Raw genomic sequence first — 26,411 nt, forward strand, 5'->3', positions numbered from 1 at the left:
CCCCCCCTCAACTTCGTCTTCCCTTCCACCACCACCCGCCGCCATCGTCTCTCTCCCCTCGAATACCGACGTTTTATGAGCGCGCCAAGCGCGCTACATCGCCAATAGGAGAAGAATAGCGTCGTCAAGAAGCCAACTCGTGAAAACCTGGGCAATAGCACGACTGAAAAGCGTCGGGACATCTAGGACCCATCCCCTAATACGATGGCCAGCACTCCTGACCACCTGTCATTCGTGGAAATAGCTTCCATCTCACAGTCCACCTTGTATCTTCAGAGTGCGTCTTTGAATCAGTCTCGATCGCCATTCGTTTCGTGTCTCTTCTAATGATATCATTCTACTCCTGTCTCTCTCTCTGCCCGTGCTGGCTGATATCGATCTATAGTGTCTGCAACGATTGTCGTACTCTGGGACCATAGTAAGTATCAAGTTTTCTCAAAGGGGATGAAGAACAGTTGATTAACCAAAATCGATGATATCGTATAGTCACAACACTTGATCTAGAGGTACACAAAGCCCCCGATCTTCTTGCTTCTTAACCTCTGACCGAACATACTCTTGTTTAGGTCGAACTCATATGGGTAACGTCCCCTTTGCGAATTGCAGCCTCGTTGTCATTTCCAACTGGTGAATAGAAAAAGAAGCCATCTCTGGTTCAACTGCTGTACTTCATCGTAAGAACTCGCCTTGTGGCCGGTTGCAGCAAGGCACTGACATTTGTTTCAGAATCGCTACAGCGGTGATGCTCTGTTTCTGTACGTTTTTCATCCATCTTGCGGCCCCTCTCCTTGCTGATCAGATGTTGTCACCCAGACACGGGACTACCTGTGCGTAAACCTCCTTTCCTACATATCCTCTTCCAACGGAGTTCGTAACCAATGCCCGATGCGTAGACCACATAATATTGAAAGGGGAAGCATTCGCTCGAGTGAGTCTCCTATCAACTGCATCCCGACCGAACCAGGTTCTGACATCCTCAGGCGTGAGTCCCTCCTATCTCTTGTTGCCTTTGCATGACATAGCGATGTGCACCCCCTTTCCAGATGTAGGTGTCCGGCCTTTCTTTTCCTTGCACTTTCCGCTAAACTGCCCACGACAGGTCCATCGGGCAGACATGTACAGTCATGGTTGAGTATGATCGCGCTATGGTCGATGCAAGGTAGGCGTACGCCATCGCGCTGCATCTGGCTGAAAACAACGCCCCCGTCCGTAGGAATCAACATCAACCGCGTGTGGTGCATGTACCGCTATTCCAAGTCGATCCTTGTTCTCCTCCTGGTGGCCTTCTTCTCACAGATAGTAGCTTCCTCAATCGTAGTCGCCCTCGATACGAGCTATCACGTCAGTAAGTCACACCTTCCACCGTATTTCGCACCATCCACCCGTTACTTAACAACATCGCCATTCCTAAACTCAGTCGTCCCGATGTTACCAAACCAAAGCTTCTGCATCAGTGACGGCTGGCTGCCCTGGTCCTGGATATTCCTCTGCTTCATCATCGCCTTCGACACGCTCATCTTCGTCCTCGCCCTCCTCGAAGCGGTTCGCTATCTTCATAGCACCCGCCGCCCACCCGAACTCAAGCGTCGCGGACGACCAAAGCAGACGCTCTTGGGAATGCTGATCTCTCCTTGGGTAACGAGGGGAAGTCTGGTCAGAGTGCTGCTCAGGGACAGTATCTTGTTCCCATTCTTGGGGTTGGCTTCGTCGATTCTTTGTCTCTTGTCGTGGTTGGAAGTCTTGCCGGTGCGTTCCTTCCACTCACTTCTCATGCACCATCATCCTGACCAGCTTTCAGTGGGGCTCGATTCAAGTAACGATGGTGCTCAACGCACTCGCATCCCCCATCCTCGGAAGTCGGCTCATCATCAACCTGCGCGACGCCTACTACCAACCTTTTGCTGAAGAAGTCGACCCCACCGACGACCTCTTCACCTCCACCCACCTTCGCACCTCCACCTCGACCAACGGCATCCGCCTGCGTTCCTTCGAGATGCCCATGACGTTTGCGGATAACGAGACCTTCACCATGGATAGCACGCGGAGTTTGCATCGGGATAGCATATAGTTACGTCGTCTTGTTTTTTTTTTTTATCTAATCTATCTTTATTTCTCTTCTTCCCTTGGCGATTCGTGGAATCCCAGGTTGGATTCCCAAATCCTGGCATGTGAAGAGATTCGAGCAGCTGCTCTTTTACGAGGGTTGTAGCCGAACCGAGGATATGTTCATCATCAGCCCAAGGACCTGAGATCGATGGAGAGCAGACCCTCGAAACGGGAGAACTCCGCAAGGGATATCGATGGTTCGCTCGAAAGCCACTCGTTCTCCGTCTACGAAGCTCTTGGCCTGAAACATCTCCCCACGTCGATCACGGTTGTCCTTAACCCCTGATGGAAAGTCAATCCTCTACGACAGAACTGTGATAGGCACGGATGGGAAGTTGGAACACTTTATGCTGAGCGGATGTGACCAGAGACCCAATCCGACTATTCGACAGATAGGTGGGTCAACGGATGTTTCATTTATAACTGTCCTCGCGAGAAGCATAAGTCAAATGCCAATATACCTGCGTTCCTGGACCCTGTTCCCGCGCCGTGAACGGTGGTTGGGTAAGACGAACGTACACGCTTGTCTTTCGGTAGAATGTTGCATACTGTTCTGCGAAGTGTTGTCCTCATCTCCCTGCGGAGGACTGGGACCAGAATGCCAACTTCTTTGTCTGGCCCCAACTTCGCTGTAACAATCATCCACCGAGAAGCGCTCGAATGTGGATGGACTTCCATCCCCTCGGCCATCGGCATGTCGGAAATAGGGGCAGTCCGATCGCGTTGGCAGGGATTGAAGCGTTGGAGGAAGGGAACCCTCGGGAGTCTGGATTAACAACGAACTATCGCCATGCAAGTTCACTGTGATTGATCCTGGAAGAATCAACATGCTAATGCCAACCTAGCACTTTGCTGGGTTCCTAGACAAGCTCCTGCGGTGGGGTGCCACGATCAACTGCAAGTGAGGCGCCATGAAACTGAACGGTTTCCCAATGTCGTAGGGGACCCCTAAACACACTTGGTTCGGTTCATTGTAAAAAGAGGGTGCGTACAAGTGGGTATAATGACTTTGAAACGAATTTGGATGGATAAAGAGGTCCCCCGAGATGGCACTAGTCCCCCCAGCTCATCACGATGGATGAGGCATCATCGAGAACGACAACAGGTTTCTGGGCGACACGAAAATAAGCAACATTTAGGCCCGAAGGAGAAATGGACGCACTTTCTTTGGAATGGTCTGCGGAGGGGGTTGTTGGGGTTCCGTGATGCTCGTTGGAGAAGGAGGCTGCGGTGATGTGGTTGAAAGGTTGCTGTGTCCCGTCCGTTCCCTAGTCCTTCCCCGAGAAGTGGTTGGTGCATTGTAGCCGACCAGACGGACGTTTAGGATAGGTGAGGGCCGCGGTTGTTCTGTTACTGTGAGTCTGAATCGACTAGAACGCGAACTGTCGGCGTCGTGGTGTGCTGGTGAAGGCGAGCGAGAGTCTAGGTGGTGCTGGCCGTAGCTGGATTGTAGGTACCGGCGCCGAGAGAGGACGTCGTCCAGATGTTGCTCTGAGGACGACTGGTAGCGTCCCATCATGTCCAAAGAGCCAGAATTAGACCGCGAGATGGTCCTATCTGAGGGTAGAAGCGTCCGGTTGTGTAGATTGAACGGTATGTGAGAACCGAGATTGACCATTTTCCTACAACCAATTTAGCGCCTTGAATGGACAAATTGGGAGCTAAACTTACCCTTCTTTCGCCCGCACAATAGTCCCTAATCTTTCCTGTATCTTCTGGTTGTCCAGAAAGCTGTCTGTACTAAAATAACATGGATTCACAACCCTGACCTGTACAAAGTAATTTAGATACGTACTATGTATTTTGCTCGAAATTGGGCGGTATCAGGAGACTGTTCTCGTCTGGTATTTCGTGAATCGGCTCTTCTGCCTGCTGGCGACAGCAGCACAGCAGACCTCTAAGGGATTCCAGGGCCATGGTCGTCGTCCAGAAGAAAGAAAGGCTGCAGACTGTGAGCGGCACCAGCCCCAATGTTCGCCAGTTTGTCGCACCCGGAACACGTGGACCGCGCGCGCCGTGTGATGGCATTTAATTGGCTGCGCCCTCAGGAACAAACAAGGCTCCAAGGTTCCTTGATTTTGAACTGGAGCCACGATCTCGTCGTCTGTATCGAGTCTATCGACCAACTACAGAAAAGCCAGACCAAATCAACGACATTCTACAGCAGTCAAAGGCCATTCAAGACGCAGAAACCATGTAAAGCGAACAATCAAAGGCAGCGCGTGGTGGCGCCCATGCATATTTTGACTCCCAACTTCCAGCAACTCCAGTGGCGGCGATAATTTAGTATCACATTCTCCGGGGCCTTCATCTTCATCTTACGCGACGTTTGTCTGTTCTCAGTGGACTCTTCTTTAGACGCTTGGATCGCTCCTAGGATCTTGTCAATTCCCTGACTTTGGGGTGCGGCTGAAGGCGGAATTGTCTAATGTTGCGACAACCTGCAATGTGATAGGGTAGCGACGACCATGTCCGACTATTTCAGCAACTCCTGTCAGACGTGGTAGGGACGGTCCTTTCTCAGTAGGCCACCCCTTTTCTACCTCCGAAACTTGAAACCCCTGGAGACAAAGGAATGGAACACGGCTTGGGCGTCAATCCTAAACAGCGCTGGAGCGTTCCAATGTCTTCCCTGTCGCTGAGAAGGCGGATACATCCTCACCTATTCCTGCTCAGTCGAGGAAAACCCTAACTGGAGATCTATGATGTGACCGAGGCTCTTCGACTGGCGACTGCTTGATTTTTTTTCGACGGTCCCAGTAATCGTTGCAACCATAATGTGGCGTTTCTTCATCCTTCGAGCTCATCCGTACCCATCGAACTACGCGTTAACAGCACAGATCCCCATCTGCCTCTCGAGAATTCAGGCTTTAGGAGCAGGTGGGTAACTTTGAAACCTAAATCATCATTCTAAACATCACCGTGGAGCGCAGCCGCTCGTAGAGAAGTGAAGACCGAAATAGCCACTCCCTTCACTATCTTCAGTCCTTGCTCTGCGGCGTCGACTTACCAGTGGCCGCGGGGAAATGGCATACTCCCGTCCATGCAGGCCAATTCTTCCTTCTTGTAATGGCCACATGAATCAAGATTGATCCACAGTGCTCCTCGCTTCCTGCTTCCTCAGGCGTCGGTTGTCGTTCAATGCCGAAGGGACATTGAGAGCTAACCAAACGCTATCGACTTCATCTCCCTCCTTCATTTTCGGGCGCCGTGACTATGTAATACAATCGCGTACACAGAATACAATCGCGTACACAGTGCAGCCCAAACTTGGTTCGGGCTGCTTCTGATGGTCTGGAACCAGCCTCATGGCCTGCATCATCCAATGCTCCACCCCCCAAAGACGGCTGACCACCGGGAACCTGAGCCGTTCCGACTCGCATAAGATCATCAAAGGGCATCAAGGCGAGGTCCCCGAAACAACCGTTTTTGACTCTCCCTGGAGCAACTTATCAAGGTCAACGTCCTATCGTCCTTATTTATTTCCTCAAACATTCCGCAGCGACCTCAAAGCCCCCTCTGTCAATCCCTCTGGTGCAGCAACGTAACTTACAGGGTTGAGGGCAAGGCAATCTTGCTTGATTTGGTGAGTCCTACTATTTCCCCGATATGGTTACAGCGGCGAGTAATGGCGGGTCTTGAAGTTGGAAGACGTCTCCGTCCGCTCCGCACGCCTGATCCCGAAATTTCGGTCGCAACATCAGCTCAGCGCCGCCTCTTTACTCTCAGGCCCCAGGGCCACCGTTTCTGTTGGTCGTTTTCTGACGCCGACTGAAAATCTCTTCTCCAGCTCCATTCTCCAGTTCCTTTGATGTCCTCCGATGCTCTCATCCCCATATCTTCAAGTTCTCTGGGCTTGTCCGGGTCTGAGCACTCTATCAACTGATTCCGTCCAGGGACCGGATTGCACTTTCGAACGTTTCGAAACGAGGTTGGCTCGGTCAGCAAGCGACGCAGCAGGGCCGCTTTCCGCTCGTCGGTGCGGTGGTATGTACTCACCTTGAGTCAAATCATCGTCCCGGTAGCGCGAACGTTGACCCTGAAGCGGACAGCTCACGTCTTCCAATGACAACGCGGCCGCCATTCACACTTACGAACACGGTAGCAACATTTGACTCGTTCCAATTGAATCGCAGAAGGCGTGTCATCGTGGGTACAACACTTGGAGAATACCTAGCTATTCTGTTCCGCCTCGACTGTCAATGACTTGAAGTTTGAAGTGCTCCAAGGCCCAGGACACCATCCAGCATACCGAAATGACCGACGCCTACGTTATCGACAGGTGCACAGCCTGGTCGTTTACGAGCACCTTCCGTTCAGGGTGAACCACATGATGATCGACCATGTGCGTCGCTTTCGATCCGGTATTTATTTGATGTCTCTCACTCGACGAAATGGGTAACTCTCCAGTGCTCCCAAGGGAAGGTGTGAAGGAGGCAATGCGGCGTTAGCGCGCGGTTCCTTGCTTTATTGTTGGCGCTTTCCGTACTGGCAGACTCCCCTTGGAGCTTGCTGATTGTGAGTGCTTTCTCGGGCCGTTTTGAGGGCTTGCACGTACACGCCCGCCCAGTCCGTTAGCGCTTGGCTGACGCAGTCCATTATCGCAGTCTCTTCATAATAGTATTCGGTATTAGTGGATTTAGCAACCCCTGCATAACTCCCTCGCCTGTCAAGGATGTCAACCGGCACGCGTCATCGGCACGACCTGTTCCTCAATCAGAATCATTAAAGAGCGCAAGGGCGATGTCTGAGGCCTGAGGGGTCAACCGGTCAAGACTGAGGGAACAAAGGCAACTGACCGAACGGAACCTGGGTGCGATAGTCGAATCCTAGTGGGAAACGAGATCAAACGGCATCTAGAACTTCGCCCTCTGCCCGGGGCGCTTTTTCTCTGTTCCATGCCCTTTACTTGTCTTGCGCCTTTTGGCATTAGAATCGCTTTGCCTCCGCATCGTCGGGAAACTTTGTGTGCGAGAAAAATATCAGAGGGTATCAGTGCAGGCTCTGGGCCGGTCTCTCAATCATTTCCCCAGAGCCTGTCTCTCAATCATTTCCCTTCCCAAGGCCAAGGCCCCTCTTTCACAAGTTGTTCACAACTCGACTTCTCCGCTCCTTGGACCTGACAATCCACACAGCCCTTGATATCATGATGAGTTCATAGAAGGGAAAGAAGACCTTTTATGAATGATGGGGGTGGAACCTAATGAGCAGCGTGACTGGGTGAACAGAGCGATTTCGTCGAGCCTTGCTTCTGCTATACCTTTTCATCATTCCTTATACACACCGCCTCGCTCCACGCAAGTAACGGCCGTCTTGAAGGGTTATTTTTGGCTTTGCGTTTACTTCTGTTGACTTCCGCATTAGATGGATGTAGGCTGGTTACCGTGATCGACGACGTTAGGGACAGAAGCTCTCGAAGCCAACTGGAAGCATTGCCATATGTTCCTGACCATAAGGTTACATTTGGCCCGCAATTATCTCAGACTTCATGGGTGTCGCGATGAAACATCACCTACGACGGCGTCGTCGCTTCCGATCCCGTCTTTTCAGACAGCCTTTGATCCATTTCCCTGCCGTCGCGCTTGAACATGTCTTCCAGTCGCACTACAATTGAATTACTTGTGACGTTAGAATCTCGCTAGCGCCGGCCGCACATACATCCTGCACACATTTCGCACCCAACTCGAGAAATCAAAGACACTCTCCCATAAGGTCGTCGAACAAACACTAAAATACCCAAAGTTGCGATGCTCGAGACTCCCAGAGAGACTACGTGAATTTGATGAAACCGACTCGGCTTTGAATCATAACAGTGGAGGTAGCGACCAACACAAAGGGATGGAACCTTTTCGGCGGGGAAAGAGTCTGGGAGTGTGAGTGTGAATTCTTGAAGCAAAAGGACGTCCCCGTCGCATCGCGGTACTCTTCTCATGGGTGATGGTCGGCTCAGTGATCAGTGAGTATGTTGTTCGCCGCACTCTGATTGGCATTGCGTCCGGTACAAGAAGCGAATTGGACAAGAAAAAGCACACAAACTATACTACAGGAGGTATGGTGGTATACTACGCGATAGTATACAAAAGGAGGGGATGGGATGGGGAGTGATGAACGAAGTCTCATATATAATACACTTTCATAGAGTAAAGAGATTATGAGAATAAAGTAGCTGTCCATATCTGCGCACGTATCTAAATAGCCGACGAAGATTAGGCAAAGTCCATGAAGGAGTAGTATGTTACATCTGGTAAGTTATATCTGACCAAGAACGTCCAGTCCATAGAAGCGACACCAGCTTCGAAGATTTCGTAAAAATTCCGTTTTGACATCGTCTTTGCCGTCGTGGTAGACAGTACATTAGAGCAAACAGGCCTCGCAGTGCACGTCTCAGACGTTCGCGAGTCACTGCTTGGGGTGCTTGGAGCGAGGCTTGATCTTGTTTTTCCTTAGGGAGAGGGGACGGGGTTTGCCTGGCAGCCTGAGGTAGACGCCACATGCGTTGCAGAGTTGAGCTCCCGTCTTGCTTCTCCTCCAGACGGATGTGTGGTGGGTTCGACAGTGGCTGCACTCGGGGCCTACGTAGTTCACATNGGAGTCGTCGGTGGTGTTGCCGTCGTCGGTGTCAGCGTCGATGAGCTCCTGTGGGCGCAGTCGGTTTCGTTGTTGGAGGTACAGACCGCAAGCATTGCAGAGGGGTTTGAAGGTCGAGGGATCGCGTCTCCAGAGGGGAGTAGAGGTGGCTTGGCAATGGGAGCACTTCTTGACTCCTGGCGTATCGTTTTTGACGCGAGGAGACGAGTGCGTGGTCCGTGATGGGAGGATACTTTCTTGGTAGAGGGGCGGAGGCGAGGGTGTGGAGACGGGTGAGAAGCGGTTGGGGAAGATGAGTCCGTTCAGGGACATGGCTTGTTGCGTCGCGCTGTAGGGAGTCACAGCGCTATCCATCTGCGGCATCATCCAGTTCGAGTCGAAGGGGATCTGGAGATTCAATCCACCAGACCAGTCGGGGGAGCTGGTGCTGGAGCGGGACATGCGGGGGTTGGGCGAGGCTCGACCATTGTATGGGTAGTTATAGCTGTTGTGCCACTGGGATGAAGCAGTGGGTTCCGGAGCTTCGTCAGAGTCGGTCGACGGGGAAGAGTCGATGTAGCCGAGTCCTCGAGGGACATGGGCATTGGTCGAGATGGATGGAAGGAGGCCGTTGTCGTTGGGCAGGAGGAGTGGCTGGTAAGCTGGTGAATCCACAGGACTAATGGTCGTCCTGAGATCCGACGACAGGTACGCTTGCTGGAAGCGGACGGAGGACATATCAGTAGGGCTACTCCGCCGAGTGTCTTCCCCCCAAGTATAGCGCTTAGAAGTGATCGACGCTGCGTCTACATCAGAGCGAAAGGTCGCGATATGTCAGAGCGCGCATACGCAGGGGCAGTGTTAGCTATCTCACCATTGGGCCACTGCGACTCGTCAAAGTTGTAGCTGGTCATCGAGTCGTACATCATCGGTTGAGCTGCGGTCATATTTTGTGAGCGTGTCGAAGAGTTAGAGCGAGCTTGAGGATGTTATAGGTGAATGCGAGAGCTGGAAAGTCATTGGTGTGAAAGAGCGAGTTCATGGTTGATTTATATAGACGTGCCGTTGAGCCATCTAAGTGCAGGCAGCGTTTTGTCTCCGGGTAAGAATCGAGATCTCATTTTCAGGGTTGCCTGGATCTGGCGATGGAAAGTGACGTCCGAATCAAGGTCAAGCGCGAGAAAGTCGATCTCGTGGTACCGCGCGTCCAGTGGTTTGGCGGGGTCAATCCGCTTGCCACTCTTGGCACTTGGAGAAAACCTTCCGCTTGCGGTCCACAAATAGAGCAATCATCTCCAGAGCGAGGTTCGCTTGATATGGAGGTTGAGCCGGTCAACGACCCGCTCCGAGATAGACTCGACCCGAGCTTGATGGAGGGAACCAGGTTGGGCTCGCAGGCTCGTTCCAGGATTCTCTCCGTGACGTAAATCTCCAATGTTCCAACAACCGTCTGGTTCGGAATCCGCTGCAACATTCTCCTCCAAAGTCTTTAGGATAGGTCCAAAAAAAGATCCCAATGTGACTCGACTTCCACGAATGCTGTGCTCCTGGATTCGCCTCCGGATGGACGCGGTAAACCTAGACGATGAGCGCTACCCGTGACTGAAGGTCAGCCTATCGGTAGGAATAAGATTGCACCCATTGGCGATAGGCTACAGGCTGCTTGATCAGCACAACATGAGTCATTGAAGACCGTCTGCTCAGGACATAACGTTTCTGGAAAGTGGTCTGGCATGAGGCAATAGGTCGACTGCGGTGGACTGCGTTGTATGTACTAGCTTCGACTACGCTTCTACAGCACTGAGATCATCGATTGCCTAGCTTGGAAAACATCTCTTGTTTGAATAAGAAATACGAAGGTGCGGCGACCTCACTTTACAGCGTCGGCGGTGAATAGCAATTCTATTATCGCAGCTTGCACACCATTGTGGAGAGTCGTTCACTGCAGCTGAGCTCCACGCGATGAGCGAAATGCCCGAGCTATCTCATCTTATTGAGCTTCCATGATCTTCAGGACCTATCAAATCAGGGAGAGCCTTGCAAAGGCTCAACCTGAAACAAGGATGGCCAATTAAGGTCACTTACTCTGAGCACGGGGAACAGTCGTCATGGCCGAATAACGCTCCTTTGAATGGGGGTGCAACTCACCACCAGAGAGAAACGTTCATCAATCTTAGAGACTTCCATCACGTTGGCGACCGACGCAGATTTACTGCTACTAAAGATACTTACAGTTGGGAGTTGAATCAGGCACGAACCCGAAGAAGGTGATTGCCTGAAGGAGTTCTTGTTCGACAAACTCCCAAGCGCTGAAGATGGACTGTGCATCGACATGACATTGGTTCAGCGGGTTCGATCCATCCGCGAAACTAAATCCGGGATCTGGCGCAGTAGTGGGCCTTCACTGGGCTCGCAAGGATCCTAGCCGGAAACACAAGGAGGATGGAGCTTTCATTAGGTGATCAAGAGTCATATGGGTAGGCTTCGAATCTCACGACACTAAAAGAGCGGGATTTCGGAACAGAGAGACCATGCTTTCAGGTACGACGAGAAGCTAAATGGTAACTTTGAATCAACAACGAAGAGGCTGTTCAGAGTCGTCAAGTTGAATTCATCAATTATTCGCTTCGAAGACTTACTTGTACTCGTATTGCTGTAGAAATTGAGAGATAGAGATGGAAGGCGCGTAATGAGTCCTATCGATTATTAGTTGTTCGCGTATATCGGCAGGGTTTGCGGCTTTGATATTCCAATACGGGAATAGGATTAGGATAATGTCACCGATCTGCCAAAAGACTTTCACCGTTACCATCACGGATTATACTCCTTGGATTGAATTGAGTTGGGTCATCATCGATGCATCATGTAATTTGACACCAGCCAGTAGGTGAACCGATTGTGAACGCATACTGGGAGGTCTTTCCAACAACGGATGGTCAGATAGGAAAGGATGTTCAGCCAAAGACATTGACGTGTTACAAGTAGAGAATAACAACAAACCGTCTTTTGTGATTGAGATTGGTACCTCGTTCACTTTTCGCCTTGCTATAGAAATTGCAGGTCCGCCACGGGTACTCACCATCGTGTCTTCCGCCGAGCTTTTGCCGAACGTCAGTAAACGAGTGGCATAACGTCCCGATGTCGAGGATTCACTTCCACCAACCGATGCGCTGCCTAGAAAACCTCTACTCGACTCCAGGCAAAGGGTAAAGCTCGCTGAAACCTGGTCCTGCAAGCCTCCTGTCCGGAAGGTTAAGATAATTAGGAAAAATTTCTGAATTTGGGTTTGACTGGACAGCAACCGGATCAAGATGGCAAGTGGACACACGAGGGAATGTTTGAACGCCGCAACCCACCAGTTTGGGCGAGTGACTCGGCCATCCACAGCCTCGCCGATCAGCTCTGTTCAGTTCAGCTGGAGAGCCAGAAATATGGCATAGGAGGTTGCAAGAATTGTGAAAGCGACTTACGTCCCGCGGGTTCCATTGAGCGCGTCTTGGGCGCGATAGATCACATTGGCCTTCATATCGCTCGTTTAGGAACAAGAGAAGACAGATGAGAATGCAGCGTGATCCTAGGCCTTTTGAGTTTGGGAGATAGCGAGTGAAAGCACGATTTCCGAAAGATACGCAGGCCGAGGACAGTGGAGCGTGTGCCAGAGAAAACCCCAGCCCCAGAGTTATCTGCCGTATTATTGTTGTCTGTGTGAAACTCCAGCAGGACCCATCTTGGAATAGGGAAAACGAGCGCCTAAAGAGAGTTCCAAGATATTCCGGGTGCTTCGGGCACCAGAGGAGCATAGACAACACAGCAGCGTTGTTGAAATGAGAGGTTGAAGGAGGAAAGTCGACGAGACAATTTAGGCTTTACAGGTGATGTCACATCATGTGATTCATCTCCACGTGTATCCACGTGATGCTCGCTGCTCGCTGCCACCGACGACGGCGGTTGAACGTGGACAAAGCTTTTCACCACGACCTTCATGCAGTCTCATCTTCTTTAGTCTCTACAACACACTGTTCACACTCCTTTATTAGTTTCTGACGTTATAATGTCGTTTCTACGACGTATATGGTCCAAGGTGCGCGCCAATATTCATTCATTGACCTGGGAACTAATACAGGTTTTGTAGAAAGCGGATGAGGATTATGAGACTGTGTTGTCGAATCTCGCCAATGACATTCAGAAACGCCAGGTCAAATTGTCGGAAATCCGACTTCGTGAAAGGCGCTCGACTTTACTTGTGACGTTATACACACTCGCGGTATGGGTGGCGTATGTTAGCCTTTGGTATATGGGCATCTTGCCCTCCATCAAAGGAAAACTCGGTGTCCGCAACCTCAAGATTGAAAAGGCGGTCAAGGCCGTTCCTGTAGTCATTGGACCCGTAATGTGTGTGGGAACGACTTTACCGCGACTTTGACTGACCCTTTCACATTAGTATCTTGTTTATTCGCCGAATTGTTCAAATTTGGTACGAGCGGAAAGGGAACGCGGAAGGTACGTGTTATTCGACTTCACATGGCCTTCACCTCAACGTTTTACAGAGAAAACCCTTCAGCAATTGATGAAGCAACGTCGGGATAAGGTTGAGGAAATCAAGAAGAAAACCAACTACTATTCCACGCGGGATCTACTCCAGAAGTACGACGACGTGACCCCTGCTGAAACACCTTTGCGAAGGCGCAACCCTCCCGTTCCCCAAAACCCGTTCGCGACCCCCAAGCCGGGTACACCCCAACTCGATGGTCGGCCCCTGCCTGTTGATCCCAGACTGAACACGCCTGTTGCCGTCAAGACACCAGTTGACCCACGACTCGGTACGTTCCACCAATCTCGTTTAAGCTCTTGTCTCATGTCTCGTAGCTCTATCGCCCTCGTATCCTGTTGCACCTCCAAAGAAGCAGTGGTATGACAAGGTTGCGGATGCATTGCTGGGAGATGATGATCACTCTTACCAATCACCGAGCTCGCGATACGCGCTAATCTGCGAGAAATGCTTCACCCACAACGGTCTCGTGAAGGAGAGTATGTGGGAAGATGCTCGTATGTGTTTTGGATTCCATCAGAAGTTTAGCGCTCGTTAACTCTGCTCTCGTCCAGAATACGTCTGTCCTAAGTGCAACCACTTTAATGCCTCTGTTCGTTCGAAGAAGCTTCAAAGGCAAGGGGGGTCGCCATCCACTCCCGTCGGAATTTCGAGAATTCCATCTCAAACGCCATCTCCTCAATCCGGTCTTTCTCCTTCGCCCGAACCACTTCGATCAGGACAACCAGCGCCTGACCGAGATTTACCCACTGTCGATAATGATGTATCGAACATGGAGGTTGATGAATGAGTATCACCCTCTTCTGTTGTTGTACAACCTGTTCAATGTACGCCATCGTCGATGTTGCTTTGCTCATTCCTGCTCACAAATACGGTGAGCTCCCGTCTCTACTCAGGGACTGTCGGTTTTGATCGCGTATGCATTTTGGTACGTCCACCCTGGTCACATTACTGAACAAAGTTGCCCATTCCGAGCGACGCTGCGCGTCTCTTCCTTTCTCGCGTCCTTTGGTGTAAGGATCTATGCATGCACTGAGCTAAGGCCTTGGGGTTAGCCTCGTGCCAGAATGATCCTGTCAGGATTCCTTTTTGTCGGGCCTTGGCCGTTCTGGGGTTTGTGATGCCGACAATCCTGACATATCCTAAGAAAATCCGGATAAGCCTGGTCTCGCCTCTCCTCAGGCTTCACGGAACTCGACGTCGGCTTTTGTCGGTGCTCGAATCTGCTTCGTCCGGTTGGCAGCTCGCTGAAACTCAACTGGCTTCTTTAGAACGTCGGGCTTGGTGTCGGGCGAAACCGTCATTTGGCCTCGTCCCAACTTTCTATTTCTCTATCTTCAGTCTATCTTTGACCCACGGACGAAGATCGTCTGACTCTACTTTTGATTCACGAAAGCCTGCATGATGTCTACCAGTATGCTTTCTCGATGAGCCACGCGTTCATTTGAGATGAATGGTAGGCCACGGGGCCTGGCGTTGGCACGCTAGCACCGCCGACGTTGCCGTCGCTCCCACTTCCACCTACTTATGTGAAGGTGAGAGGCGATGACGGTGGTTTCCAGAGTCTAAACTGCAATGTGATAATTTCTGTTTTTAGCATTAGGTATTGCTGCGAATGCTCCACACTGTCTTGCGGTTCCCAATATAGTCTTTGAGCCGAGAGCAAGCAATGAAGGGGAGCAAAATAGCACCCCAGGAACTCTCGACTGAGGCGAGTTCGTGGCTTGGCTTGTAGATCTTCTGACCGAAGTGCCCTGGGCACGCACGGCGTTTTTGGCACACTGCAGACATCGAAGTAACAATGTGCTTTTATGATTCGTCCGAGAAGTCGGTCTGGAAATTGATGGAGGGGGAGCGCGCGTCCTTTTGGCAGTATGTATGCCTAGCCCTTGGGTGTGCTCGTGAGGTGAGGTTTCATCTCACTTCGTGCGCTACTCCAGAGTAATCAAACTGAAATGGGGTGGGAGTTCTCTCATGCTGCTGCCTTCACTCCCAACAACAACAACACCCGCGATGGGTGCTCCAAACTCAGACGTATGTACATACGTCCGACCTTTCATCCATCCCAGCCCATTCTTGGAGAAACTGCGCGAAAATGGGTAGGTGGTGTATGTAAAGGATGTCGTTGCGATCTTCAGGTCCCTTTGATTGTTTGATGATGATGATGATCGAACCCTAAATTTCTACACGTCCCAACTTATCGTTTCTGAGGTGATTGTAATTGTTGCAACAATTTGTGTGGTTCCCTTTTTACGATTAGATGTGTGATGGAGAGAAGGTTTGGGGGATTAGAGTACTCGATGTGTTCTATTTTCGAAATGGGGAGCCTGATAGCCTTCAATTGGGTGGGTGTATGCTATCTGAATCATAACGGCGACCTGATCGTTGTGATGGTGGAATTTGAAGGCCCACGGAAACCCAGATAGGTAGAGCATAGAACTGCAAAAGAGGCGCCCAAACTGCTTTACTTCCATTCGAATACATACATATCAAGACGAGGAAAGGTGATGATGGTGGGAGGGTCGTGTATGTGAAAATCGGGGTCTATAGCCTACGTTCCTGTAGAGGACACTCATAGGTATCAAGAATGCGCTTCTACCGAGATGTCACGGGTTCTTACTTCCTTGATGAACACATTTTAAAGAAGCACTTGTCTGGGTGTTTTCGAGGTCGACAATGAAGCAGAGACTTCGCTGTATGCGGCTGTTTCGAGTTCCTGACGGACAGTAGTGACAAGTAGACATATCCTTGGTGAGAATGAGGTCTATTTTGAGAACAGTTTCGAGCAATGAGTTGACATCGACGCGGTCAATCCGCTTGACGGTTTGTCCCAGTGTCCCATGACAGAAAGTGGTTTCGCTGAATCCGCTGATTGTCACCGCCAATCTCGTAGTATTTTTCTTGGATTTTACCCAGAGTTAGCACCCGTCGGCTGCGCTAGTCGCCTGCAGGGAATTTTTGGACAAGGTCCTTTCGATCACGAGGACACCTCTACTGAAAAATTCAGAGAGTAAAGCGTTTACTTGGGTCCAAAGGTCGGATAAACGGTCCTGGAAAGCCTAGGTGGAGGCAGCCGGTGAGATTATCAGAAGGAGGAAAAGAAAATAGTTTGGAGGGAAATCCGATAATGGACGGAGGGCTTCTCATAATTTTTTGAACTTCAATGGGGATGGCTATAGAATGTGCTAGAACATTAGACGCGCAGTTAACTCTGTATCGTTGTGTGTGGGAGTTAACTGAAGATTCTGAGCTCATCCATGACACTGGCTATCGTAAATCTTATCTCAGTGCGGAAGCGCCCCTTCGAGTCAGTCAACGGATGTCAACTAGATCTGTGTTTCAGACCGTTGCTTTGCCCACCAGCAGTCAGTGAGAGCTGCATATATGCTCCAATGTTCCATTCAGTGTCATGCGAGCGTCTGGTAGATAGGTATATGCGAGGACAAGGAAGTCATCGTGCTGGATTCTACCGTCTTCACTCCCAATAATGGCGAAGCGAGCTGCTACCGCTATTGGCACATCCCTCCCCGCTTCTTTTCGCCCAATCAAGTATTATCCATCACCGTCTCCACTCGAAATGCCTCTTGCTTTGATACGGGCTATGCCAGTTGTTAGCATTCAATGGTCCTGAGCCCCGTTTAAATGGCGATCAGGCACGAAATGCCTGTGAGGCAACCGATGATAGGAAGGCATAGCGCCTTGATGAAAGATGGAAGTGGGTGCTTCTCTACTCCCGCTCAATGTCTTACAAACACGGACGACACGGCACGGCTCCAGTGGTTCAGGATTGCATCGGACGAGCCGAACCAACCCAATCCAATGACCGGGCCTGTCAATTCGGGATTCCTCCCTACCTCAGGCTATCTGAAGGCGATGCGCGTGCTTCTTGTGATTTATTTTCGAAACTCGAGCTTAACGACAAACAGAACCATAAGGTGACTCCTTCTTCTCCCCCTTTCGCGATGCCAGCGCCCAAGTGGATCAGGTAATGACTCAGGTCTACATTTCAGGTGATCGACGGGCGGATACTTTACGACGTCCTCGCAGCGACATTGTCGTAACCATTTCGGTCGAGGACCCCGCGATGTCCGAAAGCAAGCAAAATTCCGCTCGAGGCTGGACGGATGCTGGACGACACCGACTGAGCTTCCTCGAGGGATGCCACCCTATGTATTCAAGAAGCTTGATGCGCAGCGAAACCCACGGAGGGGCGAGTAAAATTGTGAAAAGTCCGGGTCTTGCAAGGAGGTTAAACCTGTCCTTTGGAATGATTAGCGCACCGTTTTGGTCGGCTCCGTTCGCCCAATCATAACCCCAAGGGCGTCTACCTACTCTGCGTTGACTCGGCTATGCAACGTGTCTGCTGGCGAACTGGTCCCGAGACTCTGTGCAGGTCCTCTTTTGTTCCTTGAATGTCAACCACCACCTCACCAGCATCGACGTAACGCATTCCATTTTCTTGGGTTCGTCTCGGTAGCGCTGGAAGCAGAAGCGTCTTTTTTGCTTAGAGAGACTCGGTCATGGCTGCCACCATCGCCGATGTTCCCCTGCTGGGCGATGGGAACGGAAATGTACGCATTCTCGTTCTAGGAAACAGCGGTGAGTGAACTTTGCTTCATCGTCGATTCTGGTGGTCGGCCGTGACTGGGGCTGGTTTTTTGGATTTCGTGATGTTTTAATGCTACCCGAGTTTTCTAACGTTGGCTTGGAACAAGGTTCTGGAAAGGTACATCCTTCTCATTCGAGCGATGACGCGGTCGCTCGACCCACGTTCCTGACACACTTGCCAATAGTCGACTGCAGGCGCTCGTCTCGGACAACTGCTTGGTGTCCCTTTCGTGTCTCTGGACCAGGTTCATTGGGAACCCGGGTGGAGGTCGACTCCTAATGATGAATTCAAAGCCAAAGTCAGGGAGCTACTATCGACTCTCGGCCCCTCATGGGTAATCGATGGAGATTACCAAGAAAAATTAGGGACGATGGTGTTGGACGCCAGTACCGATGTTGTTTGTATGTGCTATTTTATCTCGACTCTCTTACTCACCTCAACTGACTTCAATTCATTTGTCACTACCTAGGGCTGGATCCTCCTCTGCTATTGTACTTTCCGCGCCTATTCGTTCGAACTCTGTTACGCCTAGTTGGGTGGGTTGGCCCCTGTAGCCCCGGATGCCCAGAACGCGTCTCAGAGGCGTTCTTCTCCAGAGATAGCATTCTCCTCTGGTGCCTCTCACACCACTTTCCAGATCGGCGAAAGAATCTGGAGAGGATGGCTGAGATTGGAATACGAGTTGGTCCAAGCGAATATGACCCCCGCCGTCGCATGAGAAGACTTGGTGGATGGGGAAAAGAGTACAATAACTGGATGAAACGGGTGGAGGAGTGGGCTGTAGCTAAGAAGCTGGAATAGACTGACGGCAGGCGTACCCCACTGTCAAGTATCCTGATTTGTTGTCAATATGTATGCGTATGTACACACTCTCTCGCGTGTTCAGGCTGTGATTGGAATCTAGGTGATCATTTGCATTGCTGTTAATCTGTTGGCAAGATCAAGCTTAAGACAGAAAGACAGCAGGCGGCGCAAGCGCGTGGTTCCCCCTCTCGCGATTGACAGTTCAGCATTCCATCCAGCTTTGTGGTAACATCTCTATTGGTCGTGGCGATAGCTACATGAAGTACATAAATGAGGTCCATCATATCCTAGGCATGAGAGAGAAGCGAAAAAAGCGTGCGTTATACATAGCCAAACCATAGCCGTCCAATGACTGAGCCTACGTGGGATAGAGGGAATGATCCCTCCTCCCCAGCGGGCTCGAAATGTTCTTGATTGATGGTCGCGAGGTCATGGTGCGTACACGGCCAGAGGAATCAGAGAGCGTGGACGGTGTCTTCTCCCCGTTTATCCCATCGGCCGGGTAGCGCAGTTCCCTCGAGTCGGCGGTGGCTGGCGTGCGAGGGAGCGATGAGGTCCCAGCCGTCGCGGGAGAGTTTTCGACGATGGTCGAGAGGGTATTCCCATGGAGGTACCTCGGAGTCGTTGGACTGACGCTTTTACTCCCAATTCCCGCCAGGCCTGCGCCACCTGAGAAATGGCTAGCCATGGGTGGGCTCGCCGGCGGAGAAGTTGAGGAGGTGGCATGGCCTGTGGGGAACCCATACCGGTAGTGCTGCTCTTCCCATAATGGGTTATCGACCTCTGACACGGGATATAGCGTTGGCGTTGGGAATTTGGTTGGATCCAAATACATCGGTTGCGGTCTCGTGGGTTTGGATATAGGTGGCATAGTCGATCTCGAGCCGCTGGCAATCGTCCACGCCTCTGACCGCGGCCTCTTCCTCCTCCGAGCGCAGAACCAGATGAACAGGGCGACTATCAGTAACCCAAGACAGCCCAACACGGTACCGACGACGATATGCGTTCTTCGTACGCTTGATGGATCTGGTGTTGTGGGTATGGGTCCTGAAGTGGGAAAGCTTGATATTGAAGATGATGAAGATAGAGTGGATGTTTGAATGGAAGATGGGTCTACTGCTGTAGAGCCATCGCCGCCTTCAGAATCTTCGGATTCTTCTTCCAAAATGGTGTATCTGTAACAGTCATTGAAGCACCTCTGAGCGTTACCGAATAACCACAACTCCTTTCACAATAGAGGCCACGTACATTAAGCCGTCAACTATTCCGAATGGCTCCTGGTCACCGATAGACATAACGAGCGTGTGCTGCGTGTTGTTTAGGTCTTCCGCCGCCCACACGACATGGGATTGCACAGTCTCGGGACCACCTCCTCCGGTCTCTGGACGACTGCGATCAATGAGGTCGACGAGTATAGTCGGCCCAGAGTCTAGTGAAAGCGCTGTTGTGACATGATAGGGCCATAACGGGGACAAGAAATAGATCGCTACTCCTGCCTCCCCGTGGATTTCGGGTTGAGTAGCCCATCGCAAACGGTTTCACAAACGAACGGGTAGGTGCGCACCTGTGAAGTTGAACGTCGCTGTAGAATTGGGTGTCTGAGTCAACATATGCGCGTAGCCGTGGTCCAGTGTGCTGTTTTCGGACATGAACCAAGCGTCCGGAGGTTGATAGCTTATTCTTGGGCTATCGTCGTCGATGGTAACGTTTACAGCCACCTGCGCCACCACGAAATACAAGGGCCAGAGGCCTACGAGCAGGAACAATAGAGCGAGGGATATGCGATGATGCATGGAAAAGGTTGAGAGTGAGGATGGCGGCGAGCGGGTGACGTTCCTCGACTACATAGATAGCATAGGCGCGTGTTTCCCTAAATGCATTTAGAACATCCAATAGACTCGCGGGCTAGACGGCCACTATTGTTTATGAAAGCCAACATGGTGTGGGGATGGCACGAGGCTGTCGCGCGGAGTCTGGGATCGTGCGCAGTCACGAGGCCTCGTGTTCAACTTCTGTGTGGGCGCTTGCTTAGAAAGACTTTCACGCGCCCCTTGGTTTATTGGGCGCTTAATTTGAAACGCGATTTGGAAGGCGTCGGGAAGAAGGAGCTTCGGTGGAAGGAACGAAAAGGTTAGATTAGGTCTAACAGATGAATGTTCACTCTACATAGTACAGTATATAACTTAATAACAATTGTCCGTAACGACAGGAAGTTCGAAATAAAGCCCGATTAGTATTACAAATGAGCGCTTTAAAATTGTCAGAGGACATGAATAGGCATTAAGCACAGCGTCCGTGGTTGGTGAAATAAGAGTCTTAAAGGATTGTGGATCAGGAGTATGCGCTTAAAGGCTTACATCCCATCCCCATGAGGTGTCACAGAGTTAACAAGTCCGTCCCGAGGAGGAGACCCAAAGTACTGACTCGGACCCGCATCGCGATTGCCATTCCTCCTCGGGCGCTCGTGCGTTAAGACGACTGGTTTGGGCTTAGCAGTCGAGCTTCTCCTCGGTACAGGGGGTGCCTCAGCCTCGACCGTTGAGTAGCGCGGAGCGGCCGTTTGACGTGACATCCGAGACAAGTGGGAGAAGGGATAAGCAGGAGGCGAGTCGTCGTACAGCCTCATCGGAACGGGCTCATCTACAATCGTCGTGGTTGACGCAGGAGCAGGGCCGGGAGGGCTGGGAGACGAGGAAGTAGGAGTAGGTGGGAGGCCGGTACTGGTGAGGGTGGGATGAGAGACCCGAACTTGGCGGATTTGCGGAGCAGGAGAGCCTGTGGCCGGTCGCAGAGACACTGGAGGAGGCGGGTTACTGAGAAGAGCCGGGAGGGGATTGACAGGAAGTGTTATGTCCATTCTCTCCCTCACACCACCTGCGATCGGCGAAGGCGTACCGGAGACCCCAGTCCTCGACGAATACATAGAGTCGAGCGATTCAGAGCGTTGCGGCTGGTGCATCACGAAACCTGGAATCCTCCCAGTGGCCCACGGCGAGGGTAGACTTTCCTCAATGTCGGGCTTATCTATGATCCGGCTGCTGGTGGGAGAAGGGTCGAAGGTTCTGTGAGGGGCGAAGTCGATGATTTGACGTTTGCGCATGCGCTCTTGGCGGCGCCGTTTGAGCCAGATGAGGACGAAAATGAGGATGAGGATTAGACAGGCGCCGACGCCGATACCGATCCCCAAGGCCATTGCAAGCATATTTCCCCCATCGTCGCCGGGAATAGGAGGAAGCACTTCAGGCTCGCTGGTACTCCTTTCCAAGGCGGTATACCTAAATCCCAGAATTCAATGAGCGAATATTGTTAAGTAACAGAACACTTAGGGCAACTTACATGATTGCATCCAATACAAGGTACGGCTCGCCGGGTCGCGAGTAAACACGAAGTTCGTGCTCATAGTCGGGGTCGAGATTCGTCTGGGAAGCAACAACGTCGCACCAAATGGTAGGTCGAGCACCTTCATCCCACGGGCTATAATGGTCTTGAAGGTCGACTTGGATCGGGGGGCCGCCATCGAGCGAGAGCGTTGCTGCGACGCGGTGAGGCCATTTCGCGGAGAGGTAGTAAAACGCTGTGCCTAAATATTCCGAGTGTGTGATTAGGTCGAGGACACATATAGAGCGGAACGGGTTTGACGTACCATTAAATCTAAACGTTGCGTAGGCGTTATTGTCGTAAGAAGACAGCATGTGGTATCCCCCATGGTCCCTCTCGTCGTACACAGTCATCCTCTCCCAGCCAGGTGAGTACCAGATTCGGGGATCGTTCTCTTCGACAGTGATATTCTTCTCTTTCCAGCCAGGGTATCTTGAGGCCCGAACACCGACGAATGCCTCGGAGACCAGCACCAAGAAGAAATAACCGTAAAGCACGAAGGAAAGGCGGTGGAAAAGAGTGGACGGTGTTCGGGTAGTGGAGGCCATGCTGAGTCGAGAGTCGAGGTTAAGTCGAGTTCATAAAGTAGAAAAAGGTGTAAAGGCCAATGAAGGAAGTTCAAGTGAAGTGGACGTCAATGAAAGAAAGTCGTGAAGGAAGATGGAATTGGAGAGTAGATGAAGATTGAACAAGTTGGGTGATCAAACGAATGGGGGGTATAGGGGAGGAGATGTCGAGCCTGCAATGGTCTCTTCGCCTATATACTCCTCGAACACGGTTTCAGAAAATTGCACGACTCGAACTGCTAACCGACGGTTGGGCACTGTGTAACTAACAAGCGCTAAAAATACAAGGTAAGGCATGTAAGAGGTAAAGGACAGGAACCAACGTAAACAGGATTAAACTCTTCCGCTTTCCCCAGTTGAATAGACCCGTAAATTCGGGCTTGTTTCATGTTTGGCACAAGTTGGGGTTGGAGCCTTGAAAGGGGACTTACAAGCCCATAGAGAGTCGAGCGACGATCAGTGGACCTTCAGGGATTCAGAAGAAAGAAGAGTTACCTTAAGGGAAAACGTATCAATCACTCAACGTAGTGACGACGACGGATGTATAAGGTCGTGTTCGTCGCGGGACAGGAGCTTTCCTCGTCTCGGACTCGGAACGACGCGTCCCCTTGTACTTTTTCGACGCGTCCCTTGCTCGCTGCGGAGCTTTTAGTGAGTTGATCGGACGACTGAGAGTGCAAAGGATTGAAAGAATCTTTGAGGGGAGCCACTTCAGGTCTATTCGCTAGAGTTGAGCATTGGATGAAGATGACTGTATGATAAGATGCAATGAAGGGGTGAGACCAAGTTCCAGCGCTGCCAAAATTTGATGTGGGACTCGAGCGTGGTTTCAATGCCAAGGCCAACTCACCCCCGCCTCAAATGTTCGTGGCGTTTCGTCTACAACACCAGCCCTACAGGGAAGTACCGTGTGCACTCCAGGTGTTTACCGAAAAGAGCTGCAGGCTCGGTCGGAGATAACGGCTTTAGGCAGGAAGCGAGTAGCCAATAGAAATGACAGAATGACTACATTGGGGAGAGCTGGGTCCTTGTTCGAGTCGAGGGGGCACCCAAGGATTCAGACAATGTGGAGCACCCTCTCGACTACGGAACATCTAAGCAATTCTAAAGTGCTGTGCTGTCAGTAGGTTCAGTACAAGTTGTAAGTTCGTTAGTCAGTAGTACTGGACTCATCGTCCCTCCTATAATGTGACTCGGAGTACTGAGGTTGGCTTAGCTATATCCTACCTCTGATAGGCACGGATGCTGATCAAAAAAGCGTCTAGCTTTCCAGAATCCCGACTGTACCCAACGTTGAAGGCAGCGTCGCAGCGACCACTCAGCGCCTAAGATCATGTAGTCACATGACCGCCCTCCGGCATTCGGAAGCCGCCTTGCCGCTGGGTGGTTGTCACTCTTTTCTCGTCCGAACCTCGTCGCCGTCGCTTGACTATTCCCCACAGGACTCAGCGCATTCAGCAGCCCAGCGCATGTAAAAGGACTGGTTAGGCAAGAGGTTACACAGGACCTAGGTATGTCTGGATTTCAAGCTTGTAAAAGGCAAAACTAAACGAATTTATTCAGCTGTGAACAGATCTTTTACCCTGACGGCCTTTATCGTGCTTCACTTTGTGCCAAATTCATGCTCAATCCGATATTAAATGTCCACTTCAGCATCTCTATCTTCTTGAGATGAGAAATGCGTTGCCGCCCGAGGCTGGGAAGAGCATCGAAAAGTTGCCCAAGGGCCGAGCGACGGACGAAACAGTTTCCTACTGTTCTGCTTAACCACTAGAAGCCAGAGGTGTGGACACTGGGAGCTATGTTTCTGACGTTTTAATTTCAGGCGTCTTCGGTCAGATTCACTTCAGGCATTGCCGGGCTATTTTCTCGAGTCTGGTTGTCGTTCTCCTCCCTTGTATCGGCTGCTCCAATGCGCATCCAGGCAGGTTCCGCTACAGGCCGCCAGTTGCTCTGCCTGTCGAGGCGGCGTTATCCTCGACTCACCCCGCGTGAAATCCACAGCCTTCGTGATCCCCCTTCGAACGTTTGAGACGCGACTACGCGGTCTCTTGGTGCGCGACGTTTCCCGTCCTTGAACCCAAGGTCTAACCTAGGCGAAGGACCACATCCATGAAAGAACACCTCCAAATATCCAATTTGGATACCCGGGGTAAATCTCCAAGGCTATCCTGGCGTAAGGGGAGGCGCCTATACATGGTTTTCGACCTAGAAGGAACTACCTCCGTCTCCAGAGCTCTCCTGACGCCCTGATCCGTACCGGCAGCCAGGTCGACGGTTTGAAGCCTTTTTCTTACCTCACAGCCAGTATGTATATGGCTTGGAAGGTGTACCTCTGCTCACCTCTCCCCTCTCGGTAGTGCAGCTCACCCACCGGCATTCGAGGACCCGGTTTGGTGTTTCTTCGGGATTGTCGGGTCAACCGCCGAAGACCGACGACTTTGATGGCGCATCATGATCAACTCTCCGCCTCGCTCCCCAGCTCTTCGAAAGTCTGCGACAAGGTACATGCTCCAACACCAGGCCAGTCACTTTCTCGAGCAGATCCAGGAGCGGTTTCTTTTGGCGAGACGGGATTTAATCGGACTTGACCTTCCGATGATTTCTGTCAGGTCTAGAGAGCTAGAGACTTGGACGATTGCGTCCATTGGCACGCCAGGGGCCAATTCTACCCCTGTTCCAGGCGCTGAAGGTGACTGAAGGTGCTATGCACATTTAACTCTAGTGCCTGTCCTCGCCCAGCACGAGTCACCGGAAGCCTATACTTAATTACCCTGGCGCATGGACTCGGAAGACTCCAGTAAACCCTTTCCTTCAATTATTCTCCTGGTGATGAAGCTCTCTAGCGCCGCTTACCTCTGGGCTTTCGCTGCGCCAGCCTTTGTCATACCCGATGCGCTTGCTCAAGGAAAGCCTCTCTACGCATGCGCCAACTTCTTGTACCACAACGAGACCACCTATCGACTTACGAGCGACTCACGTGCAGCCAATACCTTGAGTGCAAGTACACCTGGGAAGATGGACAGGGCGTGTCAACCGTGAATTATTGCTGGTACGATGTAAGTTCTTTCGTTGATTCTTTTCGGAAACAATGAGAGCTAATTAGAGGGGTTATAGTACAGGAATTACACCTTGTACCACTACCCGAATACGCCGCTGCCCGTCGATAGCCATGTCGCATGTCCAGCAAAGCTGGACATAGCCACCGTGTATAGGATTCGTAGTTCCCTCGATTACAACAAGTGTATCACGGCAATGGGTGAGTACGATGGCGCGCCCGTTGAAATCCAAGTACGTTCTTCCGTTCTCATGGGCCGCTCTACTTAATTCCACACACTCAGGACTGCCGTGCAGACTCCTGGCTACCGAGCCAAATATTTCACTTCACCGGCGACAGCCAGATGCAGCACTTTGCCTCTGACAAGTGCATAGACGTCAAGGACGGTGTCCAACAGAACGGCGTTCGTCTCCAGTCGTGGACCTGCGCTCAGGGCAATAGGAACCAGCAATTCGTGCATTGGCAGAATCCCAATTTCTTGGTGATTCCGGAGGATCATATTAACTGGATGCCGTTCAATTGGCTGTGTGTGGACTTGACGGATGGAAAGTTGGAGAATGGGACGCCAGTACAGATGTGGGCGTGTAATTATCAGAATCCTAATCAGGTGAGTACATCGTCATTTATTAAAACGGGGGAGAAACTGACTGGAGATTCATTGGGTCATTGGCGGTTGGAGCCGGTTGTATGGATCTAGGGCAAGGACCCTCCTTTGGCAATTATCCTTTCTAAATTCTGAGAGCGAACTGACTCGGTTTTATTGGTCTGTTCTCT

The 26,411-nt window shown here is 51.3% G+C and overlaps 12 protein-coding genes across 12 annotated transcripts; 6 read left to right on the forward strand and 6 right to left on the reverse strand.

Annotated features, from left to right (window-relative positions):
- Positions 1-204: 204 nt before the first annotated feature.
- On the forward strand, positions 205-2,068 carry CC1G_12998 (hypothetical protein; the record flags this gene model as incomplete). Its single annotated transcript, XM_001839188.2, has 11 exons — positions 205-277; positions 386-418; positions 487-506; positions 567-581; positions 636-674; positions 727-755; positions 814-827; positions 1,100-1,159; positions 1,214-1,345; positions 1,418-1,746; positions 1,799-2,068. 11 exons carry the CDS (start codon positions 205-207, stop codon positions 2,066-2,068), a joined length of 1,014 nt encoding a protein of 337 aa, XP_001839240.2.
- A 974-nt stretch (positions 2,069-3,042) lies between these two features.
- On the reverse strand, positions 3,043-4,023 carry CC1G_12999 (hypothetical protein; the record flags this gene model as incomplete). Its single annotated transcript, XM_001839189.2, has 4 exons — positions 3,043-3,215; positions 3,269-3,728; positions 3,778-3,846; positions 3,902-4,023. The coding sequence occupies 4 exons, from the start codon at positions 4,021-4,023 to the stop codon at positions 3,159-3,161; spliced, it is 708 nt and encodes a 235-aa protein (XP_001839241.1). The 3' UTR covers positions 3,043-3,158.
- Positions 4,024-5,188: 1,165 nt separating this feature from the next.
- CC1G_13000 (hypothetical protein) lies at positions 5,189-5,507 on the reverse strand (the record flags this gene model as incomplete). Its single annotated transcript, XM_001839190.1, has 2 exons — positions 5,189-5,320; positions 5,361-5,507. 2 exons carry the CDS (start codon positions 5,505-5,507, stop codon positions 5,189-5,191), a joined length of 279 nt encoding a protein of 92 aa, XP_001839242.1.
- A 227-nt stretch (positions 5,508-5,734) lies between these two features.
- CC1G_13001 (hypothetical protein) lies at positions 5,735-6,864 on the forward strand (the record flags this gene model as incomplete). Its single annotated transcript, XM_001839191.2, has 5 exons — positions 5,735-5,855; positions 6,003-6,093; positions 6,132-6,255; positions 6,427-6,451; positions 6,728-6,864. 5 exons carry the CDS (start codon positions 5,735-5,737, stop codon positions 6,862-6,864), a joined length of 498 nt encoding a protein of 165 aa, XP_001839243.2.
- Positions 6,865-8,505: 1,641 nt separating this feature from the next.
- On the reverse strand, positions 8,506-9,620 carry CC1G_14734 (transcription factor GATA-4; the record flags this gene model as incomplete). The annotated part of the gene is made up of 2 exons (XM_002911259.1): positions 8,506-9,479; positions 9,548-9,620. Coding segments are annotated over 2 exons (858 nt in total), but the record flags the coding sequence as incomplete, so codon positions are not given.
- A 198-nt stretch (positions 9,621-9,818) lies between these two features.
- On the forward strand, positions 9,819-10,340 carry CC1G_14735 (hypothetical protein; the record flags this gene model as incomplete). The annotated part of the gene is made up of 2 exons (XM_002911260.1): positions 9,819-10,096; positions 10,298-10,340. 2 exons carry the CDS (start codon positions 9,819-9,821, stop codon positions 10,338-10,340), a joined length of 321 nt encoding a protein of 106 aa, XP_002911306.1.
- A 358-nt stretch (positions 10,341-10,698) lies between these two features.
- Positions 10,699-12,199, reverse strand: CC1G_12135 (hypothetical protein; the record flags this gene model as incomplete). Its single annotated transcript, XM_001839192.2, has 8 exons — positions 10,699-10,725; positions 10,822-10,891; positions 10,932-10,982; positions 11,204-11,227; positions 11,313-11,369; positions 11,551-11,582; positions 11,753-11,771; positions 12,144-12,199. The coding sequence occupies 8 exons, from the start codon at positions 12,197-12,199 to the stop codon at positions 10,699-10,701; spliced, it is 336 nt and encodes a 111-aa protein (XP_001839244.2).
- Positions 12,200-12,645: 446 nt separating this feature from the next.
- CC1G_12136 (hypothetical protein) lies at positions 12,646-14,067 on the forward strand. Its single transcript, XM_001839193.2, has 6 exons — positions 12,646-12,754; positions 12,806-13,065; positions 13,115-13,173; positions 13,221-13,493; positions 13,540-13,719; positions 13,777-14,067. The coding sequence occupies exons 1-6, from the start codon at positions 12,725-12,727 to the stop codon at positions 14,010-14,012; spliced, it is 1,038 nt and encodes a 345-aa protein (XP_001839245.1). The 5' UTR covers positions 12,646-12,724; the 3' UTR covers positions 14,013-14,067.
- Positions 14,068-17,742: 3,675 nt separating this feature from the next.
- Positions 17,743-18,363, forward strand: CC1G_12138 (hypothetical protein; the record flags this gene model as incomplete). Its single annotated transcript, XM_001839195.2, has 3 exons — positions 17,743-17,793; positions 18,016-18,228; positions 18,301-18,363. The coding sequence occupies 3 exons, from the start codon at positions 17,743-17,745 to the stop codon at positions 18,361-18,363; spliced, it is 327 nt and encodes a 108-aa protein (XP_001839247.2).
- Positions 18,364-18,993: 630 nt separating this feature from the next.
- On the reverse strand, positions 18,994-20,428 carry CC1G_12139 (hypothetical protein; the record flags this gene model as incomplete). The annotated part of the gene is made up of 3 exons (XM_001839196.2): positions 18,994-19,810; positions 19,884-20,127; positions 20,200-20,428. 3 exons carry the CDS (start codon positions 20,426-20,428, stop codon positions 18,994-18,996), a joined length of 1,290 nt encoding a protein of 429 aa, XP_001839248.2.
- Positions 20,429-20,988: 560 nt separating this feature from the next.
- CC1G_12140 (hypothetical protein) lies at positions 20,989-22,725 on the reverse strand (the record flags this gene model as incomplete). Its single annotated transcript, XM_001839197.2, has 3 exons — positions 22,279-22,725; positions 21,972-22,215; positions 20,989-21,910 (listed from the first exon to the last, which is right to left on the reverse strand). The coding sequence occupies exons 1-3, from the start codon at positions 22,559-22,561 to the stop codon at positions 20,989-20,991; spliced, it is 1,449 nt and encodes a 482-aa protein (XP_001839249.1). The 5' UTR covers positions 22,562-22,725.
- A 2,298-nt stretch (positions 22,726-25,023) lies between these two features.
- Positions 25,024-26,334, forward strand: CC1G_12141 (hypothetical protein; the record flags this gene model as incomplete). Its single annotated transcript, XM_001839198.2, has 6 exons — positions 25,024-25,083; positions 25,305-25,408; positions 25,566-25,638; positions 25,697-25,838; positions 26,012-26,244; positions 26,317-26,334. The coding sequence occupies 6 exons, from the start codon at positions 25,024-25,026 to the stop codon at positions 26,332-26,334; spliced, it is 630 nt and encodes a 209-aa protein (XP_001839250.2).
- Between the last annotated feature and the right edge of the window lie 77 nt (positions 26,335-26,411).

This window comes from Coprinopsis cinerea (assembly GCF_000182895.1).
Source record: "Coprinopsis cinerea okayama7#130 chromosome 5 map unlocalized cont3.5, whole genome shotgun sequence".
NCBI lineage: Eukaryota > Fungi > Basidiomycota > Agaricomycetes > Agaricales > Psathyrellaceae > Coprinopsis > Coprinopsis cinerea.